Source organism: Mustelus asterias, chromosome 8 (assembly GCF_964213995.1).
Source record: "Mustelus asterias chromosome 8, sMusAst1.hap1.1, whole genome shotgun sequence".
NCBI lineage: Eukaryota > Metazoa > Chordata > Chondrichthyes > Carcharhiniformes > Triakidae > Mustelus > Mustelus asterias.
The window spans coordinates 24,486,498-24,508,320 of NC_135808.1; the positions used below are offsets into that span (position 1 = coordinate 24,486,498).

The 21,823-nt window shown below is 47.6% G+C and overlaps 2 protein-coding genes across 2 annotated transcripts in view; both read right to left on the reverse strand.

Annotated features, from left to right (window-relative positions):
- LOC144496917 (popy class I histocompatibility antigen, alpha chain E-like) overlaps positions 1–21,270 on the reverse strand; it is an 820,139-nt gene extending 798,869 nt beyond the window's left edge. Inside the window, exons 1-4 of the mRNA XM_078217534.1 lie at positions 21,137–21,270; positions 20,648–20,908; positions 20,044–20,316; positions 19,015–19,278 (exon numbers count right to left, since the gene is read on the reverse strand). Coding sequence (XP_078073660.1) covers positions 19,015–19,278; positions 20,044–20,316; positions 20,648–20,908; positions 21,137–21,200 — 862 coding nt within the window. The 5' untranslated portion in view covers positions 21,201–21,270. The remainder of the gene's footprint in view (positions 1–19,014; positions 19,279–20,043; positions 20,317–20,647; positions 20,909–21,136) is intronic.
- LOC144496932 (class I histocompatibility antigen, F10 alpha chain-like) overlaps positions 1–21,823 on the reverse strand; it is a 126,365-nt gene that overhangs the window by 24,263 nt on the left and 80,279 nt on the right. The window lies entirely within an intron of this gene.

The window sequence follows — 21,823 nt, forward strand, 5'->3', positions numbered from 1 at the left end:
TGTCAGGTGGGAATGATTGATAAGAAAAAACTATAATTGATCTGTTTTTGATTGTATATGCCAGATCTATTGAAGAGGTTTTGTCACTCTGCAACAGAGCTACTTAATCCTTTGGTGGTCTCCAGGCAGCTGCTTGTTTTTCTTTTAAATAAATGTTATGTCTTTATACAGAGATATCTGCCTCGTGAGTTTTGTATTGTCTATAGTTTAAGATTGCACCGGTCATCTTGAAATACCCCACAACACCTTGTCCATGATAGTTTAGAATAAAATAACAATTGATAGACTGGTCATTATGAAAGGCCATGGGACCATGCAGTGGGGTGTAAGCAAAGACCCCACAACAGGACCCCTGTCTCCCCTTCCCTGCCACTCCCCCCCTCCCCATTGCCCAGAAATAATGTTAGGATCTGAATGCGAGTGTGATTGGATGAGTGTCATTCTGTTACATGTGAAGTAGGAACTATATGATCAGTGAGGAGAAGCTTCAGTCTGAGTGAGACAGAGACCAAAGGAGTAAATTTGGGAATGTGGTTCCAAGTGGAAATTAACTCGGAAATCTTTTGCACGTTCAGTTTTCGAGTAAAGGCCAAATTCTGACCTAAAACCAGCAGCCTTCAAGTAAGTTAAATAGCCTAGCTGCCCCGGGCTGTCTGTCGGTGTGTATCTTCTGTGGAAACTATTGTTGGAAGGTGAAAACAGAAGTAAAAGTCAGCAAGCACACCCACAGTACCCCTGCATTGGCCATTTTACAGGTATATCTCAAATCTCTCTCTCTCCCTGACTGTGGAATTCAGGCAAGTCAGCAAGGAATGCACCTGAAAAGAAAACTGGGAAGCTTCACCACCAAACTACAGAACACTGGATTCACAAAACCGACTCTTCACCTGCTGAAGCCAACTCCACTGGGAGCTTGAATCGCAACGGCTGCACCACTCAATCAGACTCAATTCACAGCTTTTGCTTCTCAGGCCACACCGCTACTCTGAACAGGCGGCACAGGGACACATCCACAGGCCGCACTGGACACAGCATCTTATTTGGCCAAATCGAGAGAGATCTACCCAGCAGACACCCCATCTCCTGGGTCTGGGCAGCACAGTGGTTAGCACTGCTGCCTCACAGCACCAGGGACCTGGGTTCAATTCCCGGCTTGAGCAACTGTCTGTGCCGAGTCTGCACGTTCTCCACGTGTCTGCGTGGGTTTTCTCCGGATGCTCTGGTTTCCTCCCACATTCCAAAAGTTGTGCTGTTTAGGTGCACTGGAAATGCTAAATTCTCCCTCAGTGTAACTGAACAGGCGCCAGAGGATTTTCACAGTAAACCTCATTGCAACGTCAACGTAAGTCTACTTGTGACACTAATAAATAAACTGGAAACTTTAACTTTTGTTCAGCACCCTCTATCCCGCTTCCCCGCCCCCCCCCCCCCCCGCCTCACCTCCCGCCCCCTCACCCCAACCATGTGCAAACCCCAAGGCAGCTCTGTCGAAGAGGATGCAGCAGTGGGACAAGGCTACAGTGATACAGATAAAATGGGTACATGAACATTGCACAGTCTTCATCTCGATCCTGCTGGGTCATTTCCAAAGGCATTTAAGATACAACCGCATTGCTGTGGGTCTGGAGTCACATGTAGGGCAGACCAGGTAAGGACAGCAGATTTCCATCCTTCAAGGACATTAGTGAACAAGATGGGTTTTTACAACAGTCGGCAATGGCTTTGTGGTCATCATTAGACTTTATTTTTTATTGAGTTCAATTTCCATCCTCTACCATAATGGGATTCAACCCAGATTCCCAGAGCTTTATCCTGTGTCTCTGGATTCCTATCCAGTGACAATACCTCTACACTGTCAGCAGCCCAAACTCCATGTGGAAGTACCAGGCATGTATCACACAGCTTGATGTGTGGTGGGTTATCAAAATCAGGAATTACTGCTTGTGGAAGTGGAACTGGATAGGAACACAAAGGTCACCTTCCTGCATCTTCCAGATTTTAATCTGGAATGAGAGGCTGGAATGGTAAAAGATCATTGTGATCCAGCTAAAGAGATGTGCAAAGAACTGATTTAATCTTCACTAATAATCCTATGAGGTGATTTTTTTTCTCATGTCCTTGCACACATATTCACTAAATGTTCCCATCACCGTCTGTTACCACCTCTTGATGTGCATTCCTGACCTTGCAAAGGTCCCTCTGCTGTGAGAGCAGAGAGGACTGTCACTCAGCCTCTGCTGTTCTCAGCCAGCCTCTCTGGCCCAAACACAGCACCCCGTCCCCAGCTACTGTCGGGACCAGTGGCCTATTGTGACCCTCTCGCCTGCTTGGACCGATCTACCCTTGCAATTCCCCCCTCCCTCCCAACCTCCTCGGACAGATCGACCTCGTGATGCCTCTTCCCACCACAATAGCCAGCCCAAACCACCCCCTGCCCTCCCCCCACCATGGCCAGCCCAGTGCATGCCACTCCCTCCCCCACTGATCGCTGTGACACAGTAGCTCCTCCCCCCCCCCACCCCCCCAACCCACCCCACCAGCATCATTTGGACGCTTGGTCTGGCCCTGTCCTCAATAAGCCCTGCCCCCTCAGGCCCCACCTTCTGATGCCCAGTTGACAGTGCCAGGGTGCCAGACTGGCACTGCCCAAGGGGCACCCTCCCTGCCAGCTACCGCTGGCGGGGAGCCACAAGGCCTCTATTTCTACCAGCGAGGCCGTTACATCTGGTCCCCATTGGTGGGGGCCAGCTGTGATTCTCGCTGGAGAGAATCTTTCCCGGTGAGGCCACAGAGGAAAGTGAACCCAGACGATAACGTCCCAGGCTCATGAATTCAATGCAAAAGATATGTAAATTTTATTTAAATGATTTATTCAGCCTTGCCCCGGAAATGGATGTGAGGCTGACCTCGCCGGATGTCTGGTGTGGGTAAGATCGCAACAGGGGAGAAATCGGGCGTGAACCTGATTTCTCGACTTGCTCACGATATTACCGACTCACCCGACCATCAGCCAGTGGGGCACAAAGGGAAGATCACCTCCCTCGACAGGATCAACAGAGTGAAAGTGTTAATGATCATACAGAAGCTGCTATGAGGGAAACCACTGGCCTCTATTAAAGCTTCCCAGATAAGCGTCAAGGCCAAGACACAAGGAAGGAAAGCCTAGAATAGAGGTTCATTTATTAACAAAGGCTATTAGACTGAAAGAGTTCATTCAATTAGACATCTGGACATGGGAGAGGTATTTGATATCTACAAACCCAGACTCAAGCTAGGATGTTACAGATAACTTGTAACAACATGAATTCATAGAATCATAGAATCCTTACAGTGCAGAAGGAGGCCATTTGGCCCATCGAGTCTGCACCGACCACAATCCCACCAGGCCCTATTCCTGTCACACCACATATTTATCCTGCTAATCCCCCTGACACTAGGGTCAATTTATCATGGTCAATCAACCTAACCCGCACATCTTTGGACTGTGGGCGGAAACCGGAGCACCCGGAGGAAACCCACACAGGCACAGGGAGAATGTGCAAACTCCACACAGACAGTGACCCGAGGCCGGAATTGAACCCTGGCTCTGGTGTAGTGAGGCAGCAGTGCTAACCACTGTGCCACTGTGCTGCCCCACTGTGCCACCTCTATTAGGTCAGCTAACATGATTAAATCTTCATGCTAATTGGATATTATAATTGTTATAATCCAGGTCAGAAACTCCAAGGTATTTTATGAAGTCAGCCTGGACCATAAGTTTTACACTTTGAATTTGGCTGGGGGAAGCATGAGATGTTTCACTTCAGCTATGATTTAAATGACCCACTAGGGAGCTTTAATCAAACAAAGTTTATTTAAGAATACAGTTAACAAATAGAATGAAAATGTGCAATAACCTTTACTATTACAAACAAGAAAAAACATAACCATGATATTGTATAAACCTTAACACCGAAATACACTGTTCCAATACAACAAACATCCTTATAAACATACACCTGCCTCAGGTGTAGCACAGAAAATAAGAATACTCACGCGGTTTTGCAGCTCAGCAATGCCTGCTGTGAATTAGTCCTTTGGATAGAATTGAAACTCTGGCGTCTCAGCCTTGTAACTTCCAGCAGACGTTGCGGTAGAGATAAAGCCACTGCTGGCCTCTAGCTATTAACCAGCAAACCACTGACAGCAAAGTTTTCACTCCAGGAAGGCAAGAAAAACTGCTTCCAACAAAGCAGAATTTCTAATAACAGGGAGAGAGGCACGGAAATACCGCCTTTCAGTCTGAAGTCCAAACACCTTCCAACTAAAAAAGCAGTGAGCAGCCCAAACCACTTGTCACCTGACCTATCAATCATTCTTCCCTCTAACAATTGAAAAGGGTTGTAAACTCGTAAAGCTCCAGGACATCACAGTAGACCCAGATTAAAAATAAACAAAACCCCATTTAAACCATTTAAGCAGCAATAAAAGGACACCTAAGCACAAAAGTTGGCAACAATGAAAAAAAACAGCTGCCGACAAACTGCAGAAAACATGATTTAAATAATACATTTCTGAAAGGCACAGTAGTGTCACATAGTTAAACAGGCATGCAACGGTGGTGATTGGTGTTTAACATTTGTATCATATGCATGTTGTAACCTGAATCAATAATTGTGAGTGGATAGAGATAGCTCCCATACCTTGATTGGTATGTTAGTTACTTGTAATCGTGTCTGAAAGCATAACTGCTTGTGCAATTCTGAATTCTGTACTCTGGCTGCCTTTCTGGGATCCTTGCTATATAGCTCGCATATCGAACAGATGTCTGATTTGGTTTGGCTACATCAAGGGAAAAAAGTTGTAACAACTTGAAAAGGCTGATCACCAAAAAGCCCCACAACACAGGGCCGATCAGAGTAGCTTAAACAATGTAACTCCAGATACAGCAATGCCTGAGAGCCCATCACCTCTAGAATCTGCACAGGGTAAACTAGGCAGATCAGAATAGCTTAAACAGTGCAGCTCCTGATACAGCAATGCCTGACAACCCATAACCTCTAGAATCAGTGCAGGGTAAACAATGAATCGCCTGAAGAAGGAGCAGCGATACAAAAGCTCGTGATCCCAAATAAACCTCTTGCACTTTAACTTGGTGTTGTGAGACTTCTTACTCCAGAATCTGTGCAGGGTAAACAGGTCAGGTCAGAACAGCTTCAAAAGTGCAGCTCCAGATAGAGCAATTCCTGACAAACTATTGCCACAGTTCCGTTCACAGAGAGTCACATATGCAGTGTTTAAATCAGTCAGTCGCTGTCATTTCAATTAAATCTTCCCAGATTCTCTCATCCTCTCTGCCGCTGATCTCGGGGCTGGTGTCCCTGGATTACAAACCAGACACTGAGGATGAGAAAGAAATACATTGCTATAGAGTGAGGCAATCCCAGCAGAAGTGGAACACCCCCAACAAAACCCCTCAGATCCACCCAACTCCCACATATACCAGAAGCAAAATCCATCAGACCCCTAACACCTAATACTGCAGAAACCTGGAATTGTACAGAGAGTGTAGGGGTGAAATTAAAAGGGAAACCAGGAAAGTAAAGTGAGAGCATGAAAAATGCTGCCAAGAAAATATCAAGAAACCTCCAAGGATGTTCTCTAAGTACATGAAGAGAAAAGGAGAAGGAAAGGGTAGAGTCTGTTGGAGACCAATAAGATTGTCCATGTGAGAGGGTGGAGAATGTGGTGAGATTGTGAAGGCAACAGTGGCGTAGTGGTGATATTGCTGGGTTAGTATTCCTGAGGCCTGGAATAATGTTATTGGAGGACATGGGTTCAAATCCCAGAACGGCAGCTGGTGGGATGTGAATTCAATTAATAAAATCTGAAATTATGGGTGGCACGGTAGCACAGTGGTTAGCACTGCAGCTTCACAGCTCCAGGGACCTGGGTTCGATTCCGGGCTTGGGTCACTGTCTGTGTGGAGTTTGCACATTCTCCTCGTGTCTGCGTGGGTTTCCTTTGGGTGCTCCGGTTTCCTCCCACAGTCCAAAGATGTGCGGGTTAGGTCGATTGGCCATGCTAAAATTGCCCCTTAGTGTCCAGAGATGTGTAGGTTAGAGGGATTAGCGGGTAAATATGTCGGGATATGGGGGTAGGGCCTTTGGTGGGATTGTAGTCGGTGCAGACTCGATGGGCCCAATGGCCCCTTTCTGCACTGTAGGGTTTCTATGGTTTCTATGAAATACATTGCCACTGTCTTTGGGAAACAGGGAGCAATGCTGACATTGCACTTAAAGAAGAAGAGTGTGAATTACTGCATCAGATAAACATTGTAACAGAGGATGGATTAACAGATTTTAGAGTTTTGAAAGTCGATAAATCTCCTGGTTAAAAGAAGCAAGGGAGGACATTCAAGAGGCTCTGATCATCAGAATCATCCCTCCCGGGCTACAGGAGTGTGGAAGGAGATTAAAGGACTGCCAACATTACACCATGGATTGAAAAGGGAAGAAAAGGTAACCTGAGTAATTATACACCAGTTAGTGTAACTTCGGTGTTGGAAAAATTATTGGAATCAATTTTGAGGAACGGTGCACACCTTCATTTAGACTAAACTGAACTAAAATTTGGAAGAGGTAAGAAGGAGGGTTGATGAGGGCAGTGGGGTGGACGTGGTCAGAGAGATTTTAATAATGCTTTAGACAAGGTCCCACATGGCGAGCTGGTCAGAAATGTAAAAACACATGAGATCCAACACACATTGGCAAATCAGACCCCAAATAGCTCAGTGGCAGGAAGCAAAGGGTTAAGGGATTTTAGTGACTGCAAGGCTGTTACCAGTGGGGGTTTCAAAGGACCCAGAACTCGCCTTTGCTTTTTGTAGTTTATATTAACGAATTAGGTTCAAATGTAGGGGGAATGACAACGAAGTTTGGAGATGTACAAATATTGCCGATGTGGGTGACAATGAGGAGGAAAACTTCAGACCGCAGGAAGATAGAGATGGTCTGGGCAGTTGGGAAGAACAGTGGAAAATGGAATTCAATCCGGAGCACTGAGAGGTGATGGATTTTGGGAGGATTAACAAGGCAAAGGGAATCCCCAATAAATGGGAGGATAATGAGTAATGTGGAGGAACAGAGGGATCCAGGAGTGTATGTCCACAGACAGGGACAGGTATCAGGTCAGGACAGGTTAATAACATGTTTAGGAAGGTATATAACATACTCTCCTTTATTAGCAACGGCACAGAACAGAGTGGTTTTGCTCGAACTGCAAACAACACCAGACAGACGACAGCTGAAGCATTGCAGACAGTCTGGTCAGCACATTACACAAAAGATGTGATTGTATTGGAGAGAATGTAGAGGAGATTGTTTCATGTGGACAGGACTGGAGAATGTTCACTGTGAGGAAAGAGCGGATAGGCTGGAATAGGATTCTGTAGAATAGAGGAGGCCGAGGGGAGATTTAATTGGGGTGGATATAATTATGAGGAGCCATGGTAAATAGAGATGACACGTTTACCTTAGCAGAGGATCAAAAAACCAGGGGCACAGATTTAAAGTAATGTTAGAAAGATCAGGGGGGAAATGAGGAAAGAGTTTTTCACCCAGAGGGTGGTAGAGACCTGGGACCCACTGTTTGAAAGGATGGTAGAGGCAGAAACTCTCACCACATTGAATCAATTCTTGGATGTCGAGTTGAAGAGCTGTGATCAACAGAGCTACAGACCGAGTACAGGAAGGTGAGATTAGGCTGGAGAGGTCTTCATTACGATGGGCTGAATGGCCTCACTGTCGATCATAAATTTTCGACCATTCAACATTCTACCCACACAACACCAGCTAAATCCATCAGAGCCCCAAACACCAGCGAAACCCATCAGACCCCAAACACCAGCTAAACCCATCAGACCCCAAACACCAGCTAAAAACATCAGACCCCAAACACCAGCTAAAAACATCAGACCCCAAACACCAGCTAAACCCATCAAAGTCCCAAACACCAGAAAAACCCATCAGAGCCCCGAACACCAGCAAAACCCATCAGAGCCCAAAACACCAGCAAAGCCCATCAAATCCACAAACACCAGCAAAACCCATCAGAGCCCCAAACACCAGCAAAACCCATCAATTCCACAAACACCAGCAAAACCCATCAGACCCCAAACATCAGCAAAACCCACCAGACCCCCAAACACCAGCTAAACCCATCAGAGCCCCAAACACCAGCAAAACTCATCAGACCCCAAACACCAGCAAAACCCATCAATTCCACAAACACCAGCAAAACCCATCAGACCCCCAAACACCAGCTAAACCCATCAGATCCCCAATCACCAGCTAAACCCATCAGAGCCCCAAACACCAACAAAATGCATCAGTCTGTTCAGCCTCTCAGTTGCAGTCCAGTAATAAAAGATGATGCAAGTCCCACTTCTTCACAAACTCACTTTATTCTCTTTTACAACTCCACATACATCCCCAACACCCAGTGCCACCTGTAACCCCTTTATATATCCCGGCAAGTCTATTAAACAATTAACATACAAATCTGGTCTAAAGTAGAAGGTTGCAGTTAGCCTTTCCGAACACAGTCCCCTTCCTCGACAGAAAACACAAAGAACATTGTATTAACACATCCCCATTTTTTAAATTTATACAAAGATATGACCTTCTTTGACAATGTCCAAAGGTTTCTTTGAACTTGCCCCTCTTTTTCTAAAGCAATCGGAGAATTGATAACTACTATCAACCTTTTTATCTTTTGATATTTCATCATTGTCCAACATTTGCCTTAAGCTATGTCTATTCGTAACTTTTTCTCATTTACACTCTTTGTGGAGTGCAAACTTCCCCAAAGTGCTTATTGTCAATGTGACACTCAAATGGGTATTTTACCTAAATCCTCTAACCCCAAAATCTCTGTCAGTATCTGGGATATGAAAGAAGCCATATCCACTGCCTCTACACGGCGCAATGTCTCAGCGGCCAATGTGCTCTTTACCACTCTCCTTATTTTCTTTGTTTCCCATACAAGAAGGCAACATTTACCATTTTCCCCCAAAAGAAAGATTGTAAAACCTCCTGCACTTGAAAACCCATCACGCAAATTGGCGTAGGATGCATTATTATAAACTGTGAGTTTCAGGTGCCTAAGATCACCCAAAAAAGGGAACCTCAAAACACACTCCTACATTTTTAGTTTGACCAACATTTTGTTTGCTCTCATTATGTCTTCCACCCGAGGACATCAAAATTACCGTCCAGTCTGGTCTGCCGAGCCAATTCAGTTCACCAATCAAACTTTGCTGTCCCTCCTTTTCCATTTTAAAAACCACTGCGTCCTTTTGTGAAGCCCGAACGTGAATAATTGCTCCTGGGCTGAGACTCTCCAAATAAGATTGCTGACGTAAAGTGACACCTGGCTCATCTGTCCAATTTCCAGCCCAATATATTTGAAAGCCCCTGAAGCCGGACTTCCAATCCTGAATTCCTTCCTCAGCCCAGAAATCACAATGATTTCAAAATCACTGCTACCACTCCACAAAAAATCATCGGTGTGCATCACAAAGAGACCAGAATGTTTTCCTTCATGGTGCCAGGATCTGGTTTCAACTGGCAACAGCCTAACTTTAACAAAACTCCGACCTTACCAAAAAGTACCAAACTCTAGATGCATCATTTAGTCCATATCCACATTTATTTAACTTCCAGGATACCCATTCTGTGTTAGCTGCCTCTTTAGGATGGAGAAAAATGCCTCTGAAGCTGATGCCCCTGCAAAAAGGTAGCTTTAATATCGATAGATTTGCATTCCCAGGCCTTTGTAGCTAACAGCCAAGATGATCTTTAAAATACCCTTTCCTGCCATGGGTGAATACACCCTGACATCCTGGTCTCCTAAATTTTCTTCAGATCCCCTTGCCACAAGCCTGGCCTTTGCCTTGTAGGTTCCATCAAGAAGCATCATCACCAGCTAAATCCATCAGACCTCCAAACACCAGCAAAACCCATCAGACCCCAAACACCAGCAAAACCCATCAGACCCCCAAACACCAGCAAGTCCCTCAGAGCCCCAAACACCAGCTAAACCCATCAGACCCCCAAACACCAGCAAAGCTTATAAGTTCTACTCCACACCCCAAACATTCAGAAAATGATCAGACTCATCACAAAACACGACTGATGTTAAATCCTGTGGGAATGACAGACCCCAGTGGCCAACTTCAGGGAAAACTCTGGGAATTCTGACTTCCTTAAGGAAATTGAGCAGCTTAGCGGAGGCTGTCCAGGGTGAGATGTTTCCGGATGTCTCGACACCTCAACACCCACAATGTCTCCACCCTCAGACTGTACAGGAGCAGCCGTCTCCAGAAGGCCAGTCTCAAAACTCAGTGTTGGATTGGATGAGCTGCTCTTTAGTGACAATACAGCGAGAGACAGACACTGAGCTCACATCCCACCCACCAGATTGTACAGTTAAATCCAGCAGGAATATCCCAGTTAGAAGGATCAGCTCCCAATATTTATCAACACAGTTCATACCTCAGGAACGCGATGAGGAGCTGGATGAGGAATCCCCACCATCAGAAGCTGTTAAAGGAAGGAGAGGTTTTTTAAAAATGTTCATTTCCACAGAGACAGAGACTGTGGATTTGAGAATGAGAGAGACAAAGAGAGACACAGAGAAAGAAAGAGGTTCTCACACACATACTGACGGTGACACACAGAAATACACACACACACACACACACACACACACACGGTGTTTGATGATCAGCTTACTATTTGTAGGATTGTAGTCGTTCTTCCCTCTCCCTGTAAAACATGGAATGTTCAGTGAGTGACGAGACTGAGAGAAAATCAGAGACAGAGGCTGGAACTCTCGCTCGCACTGAGCCCCGACAACACAATTCTGAAATCCTCACTCTCAGCCTGACCGGGACCCTCACTCCCACCCTGACCCTGGACCCTCACTCTGACCTGAGCCCCTCACAGATATCCTGAACTCCATCCGCAATCTGAGACCCTTCCCACAATTCTCAGACACTCTCCCTTTATCTTGAGCCCCTTATCCTCCCTATCCCAACCCTGGGGCTCTTCCACCCACTCTGTGACCCCCCCCACACCAACCTGAGACCCACAGCCTGAGCCACCCCCACCCTGGAATACTCTCCCACAATCCCTCCCCCCAGTGAGGAGCTGCTATTTTCCCTCCAATTCCTACCTTTCTTGTTGTAGATGACAACAGCCACAATGATGAGAGCGATGAGCACGAGGACCCCGACCACAATCCCGACAGTAAGAGCAACCTGGGAGCGAGACTTTGGTTCTGTTAGAGAGAGAGAATCAGAGAGACTGAGTGAATCAGGGAGAGGGAAAAGTGAGAATCAGAGTGAGAGAATGGGAGAGAGTGGGAGAGAATGAGAGAGAGAGAGAGAGGGCTAGCATCTAAGAGTGAATGAGGGAGTGAATGAGAGATAGAAAAAGGTCAGAGAGTGAGAATGAGAGAGTGAATCAGGGAGAAAGAAAGAGAAATGTAAGAGTGAGAATGAGAGAGGAAGAAAGAGAAATGAGAGAGTGAATCAGAGGGAGAGAGTGAATCAGGAAACACAGGATATACGACACAGAAACCGGCCATTCGACCCATCCAGTTGATCGTGGTGTTAATGTTCTACTTGAGCCTCCTCCCATCTTTTTTTCTCATCTAATTCGACCATTTCAACTCTATTCCCCTCTCCCTCATTTGCTTGTCTATCCTCCCCTTAAACTATACTGTTCAGTTCAGCCACTCCCTGTGGCAGCGAGCTCCACATTCTCATCACTCTTTGGGTGAAGAGGTTTCTCATAAATTCCCCATTGGGTTTCTTGTATTGATGGCCACTGGATATGCTCTTCCCACAAGAGGAACACTCTCGATGTGTCCGCTCGATAAAAAACCTTTCATAATTTTAAACTCCTCGATTAAATCAACCCTCAGCCTTCTGTTTTCCCGAGAGCAGAGACCCAGCCAGTCAATCCTTTCCTGAGATGTCCACCCACTTATTTCTGGAATCATCTCTGTAAATCTTCTCTCCACTCTCTCCCCTGACTCTATATCCTTTGTGTGAAATGGTGACCGGAACTGCACACGGTCTTTAAATGTGGTCTAACCAAGGTTTGGCAATAACGTCCCTGCTTTACAATTCTATTCCTCGAGAAATCAAACCTGGTTTTCGATTGTATTTTGTTTATTGTCTAACCTGTAACTCTATGTTTACTGATTGGTGTATTTGTCCATCAAGATCCCTTTGTTCCTCAACCCTCCCTATTCATCGTTAACTGAAAAATACCTCACGTTTATCTGTGCTGAACTTTATTCACCAACTATTTGCTGAAGTTTATTCATGTCCTATTAATTTATTCCAGTTCTCCTCAAAATCAAATAATTCCCCCAATTTGGTGTTAGCTGCAAATTAAGAAATTGTATTTTTGATTCCAATATCCAAGTTATGGAGTGTAAGTTGTGAATAGCAGTGATCCCAACACTGATCCTTGTGGAATGATGGAGGAACCCAGCACATCAGTGCAAAAGATAAAGCCGAAGTATTCACAGCAATCTTCAGCCTGAAGTGCCGAGTGGATGATCCATCTCGGCCTCCTCCAGTGGTCCCCAGCATCTCAGATACCAGTCTCCAGATCATTCGATTCACTTCACGTGATATCAAGAAACGGTTGGAGGCACTGGATACTGCAAAGGCAATGGGCCCTGATAACATTCCACCAATAGCATTGAAGACTTGTGCTCCACAACTTGCCGACCCCCAAGCCAAGCTCTTCCAGTACAGTTACAACACTGGCATCTACCCAACAATGTGGAAAATTGCCCAGGTTATGCCCTGTACACAAAAAGCAGGACAAATCCAACCCGGCCAATTACCGCCCAATCAGTCTACTATCAATCACCAGTAAAGTGATGGAAGGGGTCATCGACAGTGCTATCATGCAGCACCTGCTCAGCGACGCCCAGTTTAGGTTTTGCCAGGGTCACTCAGCTCCTGACCTCATTGCAGCCTTGGTTCAAACATGGACAAAAGAGCTGAATTCCAGAGGTGAGGTGAGAGTGACAGCCCTTGACATCCAGGCCAAATTTGACCGAGTGTGGATCAAGGAGCCCTAGCAAAACTGGAATCAGTGGGTATCAAGGGGCAAACTCTCCGCTGGTTGGAGTCAGACCTGGTACATAGGAAGATGGTTGTGGTTGTGGAGGGTCAGTCACCTCAGCTCCACGACATCTCTGCAGGAGTCCCTCAGGTAGTGTCCTCGGCCCAATAATCTTCAGCTGCTTCATCAATGACCTTCCCTCCATCAATAGGTCGGAAGTGGGGATGTTCGCCGATGATCGCACAATGTTCAGCACCATTCACGATTCCTCAGATACCGAAGCAGTCCATGTTCAAATGCAGCAAGATCTGGACAATATCCAGGCTTGGGCTGACAAGTGGCAAATAACATTCGTGATGGAATACTCCCCTCTTGCCTGGATGGGTGCAGCTCCAACAACACTCAAGAAGCTCGACACCATCCAGGACAAAGCAGCCCGCTTGATTGGCACCACATCTATAAATATTCAATCTGTCTCCCACCGACGCTCAGTAGCAGCAGTGTGTACTATCTACAAGATGCACTGCAGCAATTCACTGATGATCCTGAGACAGCACCTTCCAAACACACGATCACTTCCATCTAGAAGGACAAGGACAGCAGATAAATGGGAACACCACCACCTGCAAGTTCCCCTCCAAGCCACTCACCATCCTGACTTGCAAATATATCACCGTTCCTTCGAGGTCACTGGGTCAAAATACTAGAATTCCCTCCCTAACAGCATTGTCACCACCACCTTCTCAAGGGCAACGAGGCATGGGCAATAAATGCTGGTCAGCCAGCGACACCCATGTCCCACGAATGAATTAAAAAAAACACATTTTCCACTTTCTGTCACTCCGAATAACTCCCTTTACTTACACTCTCTGCTTTCTGTCCAAAAGTCAGTGAGTGATCCATTCTGTCACTCATCCCCTAACTCCACATGCTTTGACCTTGTCAATCAGTCCATCACGAACACCCTTTTCTATTACATTTGAAAAATTATATGATATTATATCTATTACATTACCATTGTCTATTCCCTCTGTTACATCCTCAATTGTGTGCAGTTCTGGTCACCTGGATGTGGAAGCGCTGGAAAGAGTGCAGAGGAGATTTACCAGGATGCTGCCTGGTTTGGAGGGTAGATCTTATGAGGAAAGGTTGAGGGAGCTAGGGCTGTTCTCTCTGGAGCGGAGGAGGCTGAGGGGAGACTTAATAGAGGTTTATAAAATGATGAAGGGGATAGATAGAGTGAACGTTCAAAGACTATTTCCTCGGGTGGATGGAGCTATTACAAGGGGGCATAACTATAGGGTTCGTGGTGGGAGATATAGGAAGGATATCAGAGGTAGGTTCTTTACGCAGAGTGGTTGGGGTGTGGAATGGACTGCCTGCAGTGATAATGGAGTCAGACACTTTAGGAACATTTAAGCAGTTATTGGATAGGCATATGGAGCACACCAGGATGATAGGGAGTGGGATAGCTTGATCTTGGTTTCAGATAAAGCTCGACACAACATCGTGGGCCAAGGGCCTGTTCTGTGCTGTACTGTTCTATGTTCTAAAAATCCACTTAGTGGAGTAAAACAAGATTTTCCATTTCAAAATCCATGCTGAATATTCATTGTTATAGGATTTGATTCTAGATTTTCATGAAATGTCTTTAATAGAAGGAATTCCATTATTTTTCTGAATATTGATCTTAATCTTACTGACATAAACTCCCAGGATGCACTGGGTCCTGTCCTACTGTAATATTTGATTTATTGTCACATGTATTGGTGTACAGTGAAAAGTATTGTTTCTTGGAGATACTGGGCCCTGTCTATCCTCTATCCAAGTGGAGAGGATCTCCAAGAAGATCGCGCATATCGACACAAACATCAAGTTTCTACAAACATGCAAGAAAGCAGACAAGATACCGAAAGGACTACGGATCACGAACCCACTCAGGTCAACCTTTAACACGGACTACGCTGAGAGACTGTGCCATCGCACCTCTCTCACCCTCCTCAAACACCTCATACACCAACTCTACAGCAAACGCCACAGCCTGGAAACCAAGATCGAATCCATAGTCTCAACTTGCGCTCAGGACGCAGACCAGCTGCGAAACTCTGCCAAGCAGACGAGACAAAGGAACTACACCATCTACATGCACACCAAGAACAGGAAACTTGAGAAACTCGGCATCACCACCAGCAGCAACCAAGCCTCCCCCGGTACCACAGTAGAAAACAGTACCACTGCAGGAAAGTCCATTGTCAACCCATCGGACTACACACTTCAGCCAGATGAAATCGAAGTTCTCAGCCGAGGGCTCAACTTTTGCCCCACTACCAAAATAGACCCCATCAGTCTCGCAGCGGACACAGAGGAATTCATCAGGCGAATGAGGCTGCGGGAGTTCTTCCACAAACCCCAAGAGGCCAACAGCAAACACAATGAGACAGCTAATGAACCGGAACAGCAGACAGAGAGACCCGCAGTGCAACCGAAGAGGAAAGAGTCGAATTGGACTCCTCCGGAAGGCCGCTGCCCTCGACTTGACATGTATGCCCAAGCCATCAGGAGGTGCGTCAACACCAAATTCATCAGCCGCACTCACAAGACAGCACCGAACATCACCCAAGCACAACGCAACGCCATCCACGCTCTCAAGACCAACCGCAACATTGTCATCAAACCAGCAGACAAAGGAGGGGCCATCATCATACTGAACAGAACGGATTACTGCAAAGAAGTGTACCGACAACTGAACAACGAGGAACACAACAGACAGTTACCCACAGATCCGACCAAAGAACACACCCGTCAACTCAACACTCTGATCAAAACCTTTGATCCAGACCTTCAGAGCACCCTCCGTGCTCTCATCCCACGTACTCCACACGTTGGAGATCTCTACTGCCTCCCAAAAATACACAAGGCAAACACACCCGGCCGTCCCATCGTTTCAGGAAACGGAACCCTGTGCGAGAACCTCTCCGGCTATGTCGAGGGCATCTTGAAACCCATTGTACAAAGAACCCCCAGCTTTTGTCGTGACACTATGGACTTCCTACAGAAACTCAACACACATGGAGCAGTTGAACCAGGAGCACTCCTCGTCACAATGGATGTCTCGGCACTCTACACCAGCATCCCCCACGATGATGGCATTGCTGCAACGGCCTCAGAACTCAATGCCGTCAACTGCCAGTTTCCAGATGCAATTTTACAACTCATCCGCTTCATCCTGGATCACAATATCTTCACCTTCAACAACCAGTTCTTCATCCAGACACACGGAACAGCCATGGGACAAAATTCGCACCTCAATATGCCAACATCTTCATGCACAGGTTCGAACAAGACTTCTTCACTGCACAGGACATTCAACCGATGCTATACACTAGATACATCGATGACATTTTCTTCCTTTGGAGTCATGGTGAGCAATCACTGAAACAACTATATGATGACATCAACAAGTTCCATCCCACCATCAGACTCACCATGGACTACTCTCCGGAATCGGTTGCATTCTTGGACACACGCATCTCCATTAAGGACGGTCACCTCAGCACCTCACTGTACCGCAAGCCCACGGATAACCTCACGATGCTCCACTTCTCCAGCTTCCACCCGAAACACGTAAAAGAAGCCATCCCCTACGGACAAGCCCTCCGAATACACAGGATCTGCTCGGACGAGGAGGATCGCAACAGACACCTCCAGACGCTGAAAGATGCCCTCATAAGAACAGGATATGGCGCTCGACTCATCGATCAACAGTTCCGACACGCCACAGCAAAAAACCGCACCGACCTCCTCAGAAGACAAACACGGGACACGGTGGACAGAGTACCCTTCGTCGTCCAGTACTTCCCCAGAGCGGAGAAGCTACGGCATCTCCTCCGGAGCCTTCAACATGTCATTGATGAAGACGAACATCTCGCCAAGGCCATCCCCACACCCCCACTTCTTGCCTTCAAACAACCACGCAACCTCAAACAGACCGTTGTCCGCAGCAAACTACCCAGCCTTCAGGAGAACAGTGACCACGTCACCACACAACCCTGCCACAGCAACCTCTGCAAGACGTGCCGGATGATCAACATGGATGCCATCATCCCACGTGAGAACACCATCTACCAGGTACACGGTACCTACTCTTGCAACTTGGCCAACGTTGTCTATCTGATACGCTGCAAGAAAGGATGTCCCGAGGCATGGTACATTGGGGAAACGATGCAGACGCTACGACAACGGATGAATGAACACCGCTCGACAATCACCAGGCAAGACTGTTCTCTTCCTGTGGGGGAGCACTTCAGCAGTCACGGGCATTCAGCCTTGGATCTTCAGGTAAGCGTTCTCCAAGGCGGCCTTCACGACACACGACAGCGCAGAGTCGCTGAGCAGAAACTGATAGCCAAGTTCCGCACACATGAGGACGGCCTAAACCGGGATGTTGGATTTATGTCACATTATCAGTAACCCCCACAGCTTGCCTCCTGGACTTGCAGAATTTCACAAGCTGTTCTGTCTGGAGACAATACACATCTCTTTAACCTGTGTTGAATGCTCCCTCCACCCACATTGTCTGTACATTTAAGACCTGGCTGGCTGTAGAGATTTGCATTCTAATCAGTATTCTGTATATTGATTTCTGTGTCTGTGCTCTGTTTGAGAACAGATATCTACTCCATCTGACGAAGGAGCTCTGCTCCGAAAGCTTATGGTATTTGCTACCAAATAAACCTGTTGGACTTTAACCTGGTGTTGTGAGACTTCTTACTGTGCTTATCCTCTAATATCCCAGGCACACCATGCCCTTCCTCCTGTAACATCCCAGGATACACCAGGCCCTGTCTACCCTCTAATATCCCAGGCACACTGGGCCCTACCTCCTGTAATATCCTATGTTACCCTGGGTCATCGCATACAGTAATATCCCAGGATACACCAGGCCCTGTAAGGCTGCAATATCTCAGGATACACTAGGATTTGTCCTTTTATAATATCCCAGGATACACTGCATTCTGTATTACTGCAGTATCCCAGGATACACTCGGTCCTGTCAGGCTGCAATATCCCACATACACTGGGCCCCACCATACTGTAATATCCCAGAACACTCCAGGTCCAGATTTACTCTAATGTCCAATGATGCACCAGGCCCTGTGCGACTGTAATATCCCATGGTACACTATATCATGTCGTACTGTAATATTCCAGGATACACCAGGCCCTGTTATACTGTTCTATCCCAGGATACTCTGGGCTCTGTCATACTGTAATCCCAGGATACACTGCGACCCGTGCGACAATAATATCCCAAAATGCACTGGGTCTTGTCGTACAATAATATCCCTGGACACACTGGGCTCTGTCATACTCTAGTATCCCAATTAAACCAGGCCCTTGTGGACAGTAACATCCGAGGATACACTTGGCCTTGTCCCTACTGTAACATCCCGACTGTAATGGCCCTGACCAACTAAAGGACCTCATGATACACAGCACCCTGTCCCACTGTAATGTCCAATAACACAACGGGTCCTGTACTCCCAGTTATTTCCCAGGATGCACCAGGCCCTGTCATGCTTTAATATCCCAAGGTGCACCCGGCCTTATCCATCCTGTAATATCCCACAAGACACTGGATCCTGTTGCACTGTAATACAGCAGGATACAGTGGGGTATGTTTCATGTCAAATCCATGGACACACAATTATTTCCCTCTAAAGGTGGTACCATGATATATCACACATTGAAGGTGAATATTTATTTTCCTCTCTGTATCCCGGGCCTCAGGCTGTCCTGGGCTGACAGCTCAGCACTGACCCTCACTCCTGTGATCCTGGCCTGAGGCTGGGTCCTCTCTAACAGTGAGAAACAGTCTTACCGTAAATCACCATCAGTGTCTCCTTCATCCCGCTGTGTTCCACCCGACAGGAATACTCGGCCTGGTCCTCTGGATCAAACTCTACCCATTTCCGGATCTGGTAGGTGCTGTCGTGATTGGGTAAAATCCCACTGGACAGAGTCTCATCAATCACCACTCCGTCTCTCCACAGATTCACCTCGATGGCTTGAGGGTAAAACCCGGTGACGGCACAGGACAGCCGGTTAGAATCACCCAGACGGGTAAAGGACACGACGGGGGCAACTGAGAGAGAAAGAAAGAGGAGTCAGTACAGGAACCTCGAGATAGAGACTCCCGGCATCACCCCCTTCACCGACTCTCACTCCCCCCTCACTCACCGACTCTCACTCCCCCCTCACTCACCGACTCTCACTCCCCCCTCACTCACCGACTCTCGCTCCCCGACTCTCACTCCCCCCTCACTCCCCGACTCTCACACCCCCCTCACTCACCGACTCTCACTACCCCCTCACTCACCGACTCTCACTCCCCCCCCCACTCACCGACTCTCACTCCCCCCTCACTCACCGACTCTCACTCCTCCCTCACTCACCGACTCTCAGTCTCCCCTCACTCACCGACTCTCACTCCCCTCTCACTCACCGACTCTCACTTCCCCCCTCACTCACCGACTCTCACTCCCCCCTCACTCACCGACTCTCACTCCCCCCCTCACTCACCGACTCTCACTCCACCCTCACTCACCGACTCTCACTCGCCCCTCACTCACCGACTCTCACCCTCCCTCACTCACCGACTCTCACTCCCCCTCTCACTCACCGACTCTCACTCCCCCCTCACTCACCGACTCTCACTCCCCCCTCACTCACCGACTCTCACTCCCCCCTCACTCACCGACTCTCACTCCCCCCTCACTCACCGACTCTCACTCCCCCCTCACTCACCGACTCTCACTCCCCCCTCACTCACCGACTCTCACTACCCCCCTCACTCACCGACTCTCACTACCCCCCTCACTCACCGACTCTCACTACCCCCCTCACTCACCGACTCTCAATTCTCTCTGTCCGTACTCCAGGTATTTTCTCAGCCACTCGATACACTCCACCTCCAGGTAATGTTTCAATCGCTGAATGTGTCCAGTCTGCCGGTCGCACCTGTTTTTGATGCTCTCCCCCCAGGGCACTGGGGTCACCCACACCATGTGCTCCTTGTCCAAACTGAGAACGTCATGTCCGTCCCACCCGTACTGGCTGAATCCACTCGTGGTCCCATCATCCCGCAGGTCACAGCCAGTCATCATCTGGCAGACATGGACCCCTGTGGATCAGAAACACAAACAGCCAATCAGAGACAGTCCCAATGGGCGATCCCACCTGTACAGCCAATCAGAACGTGTCTCACTGGGCGATCTCATCCCACCAGCCAATCAACATCAACTACACCCCCCCCTCCCCCCCCACTCCGCTCACACACAGCCAATCAGAGCCAGCTCCCTGGACACAATCCCTCCACACATTCACAGCCAATCACATTTCCTGTCACATCTCCAATCGCAGCCAATCAACCTCTGGCTCCCAGTCCCTAATCCACTCTGGGTTTCTCCTCATTCCCACCTGGATCCCCGGGTGCTGGGAGAGTGAGCACTCACCTACTGTCTGGTTGGTGTGGGACATGTAGAGCGGAATATCAGCTTTCAAATACATCTCCTGCTCCTCTGTGAAGATCTTCTTCCGCTCCCAGGCTGCCGGACCCTCGCTCTCCACCATCCACTGCTCCCGGGGGATCAGCTCCCTCCGATCGCTGTCGTACATCACAAACTGGACACCGTCCACATAAACGACAGCCACAAACTCCGGGAAATCCGGGATCAAAGTCATTCCCGTGAAGAAATACCGCAGAGAGTGAGAGCCTGAAATACAGAGAGAGAGAATTCAGGAAATACACCCTAAAAACACCAACACCCTCACACACACACACAGAGAGATCAGGGCATGAACCCCAAAACACTGATTCCAAACTGAGAGCAAGACCTCCACCCAGCCTGGCATTGCCCCTCTCACACCCCATCACTCACTGACCCAGGGTTAATGCCCCAGTACCCAGCCTGGCATTGCCCCTCTCACACCCCATCACTCACCTGCAGACACCTCTCCACACAGAAGGACCAGCTCTATCAGTCCAATCATTGCTGCTTCCCTCATGTTGGGGGAATCATTTGGAGGAAACTCTTTTTCAAAGAATGGCCATTTCCTCAACTCACTCCTTCTGTCTTTTCCTGTTTACACTGAGCCTCAATCTGATTGGACACAAAATAGGATTGAACCAATCAGAATAAAGAGATTCAGTGAGTCATCAGTTTCCAGCAGAATGGACACAAACAGGATGAGGAACTTCCTCAATATTGAGAATTGTCCAATCAGATAAGTAAAGTTGGTTATCTCACGGTGGCACAGTGGTTAGCACTGCTGCCTCACAGTGCCAGGGACCCGGGTTCAATTCCAGCCTTGGGTCACTGTCTGTGGGTCACTGTCTGGGTGCCCCAGTTTCCTCCCACACTCCCAAAATGGGTGGGTTAGGTGAATAGGCCATACCAAATTGTCCTTTCGTGTCCAAGATGTGTGCATCAGGGGATTAGCCATGGTAAATACATAGAGCTACAGCGGTAGGGCCAGGGTGAAGGTGCTTTGTGTTAAAGTTGGTGCTGACTCCATGGGCTGAATGGGCTCCTTCTATGATGCTGACTTCATCAGCGATCCGAGTGAATGAGCTGAAAGGAGTTTGATAGAGGGACAGAGGAAAGGACATTTGAGCTAACCATTCAATT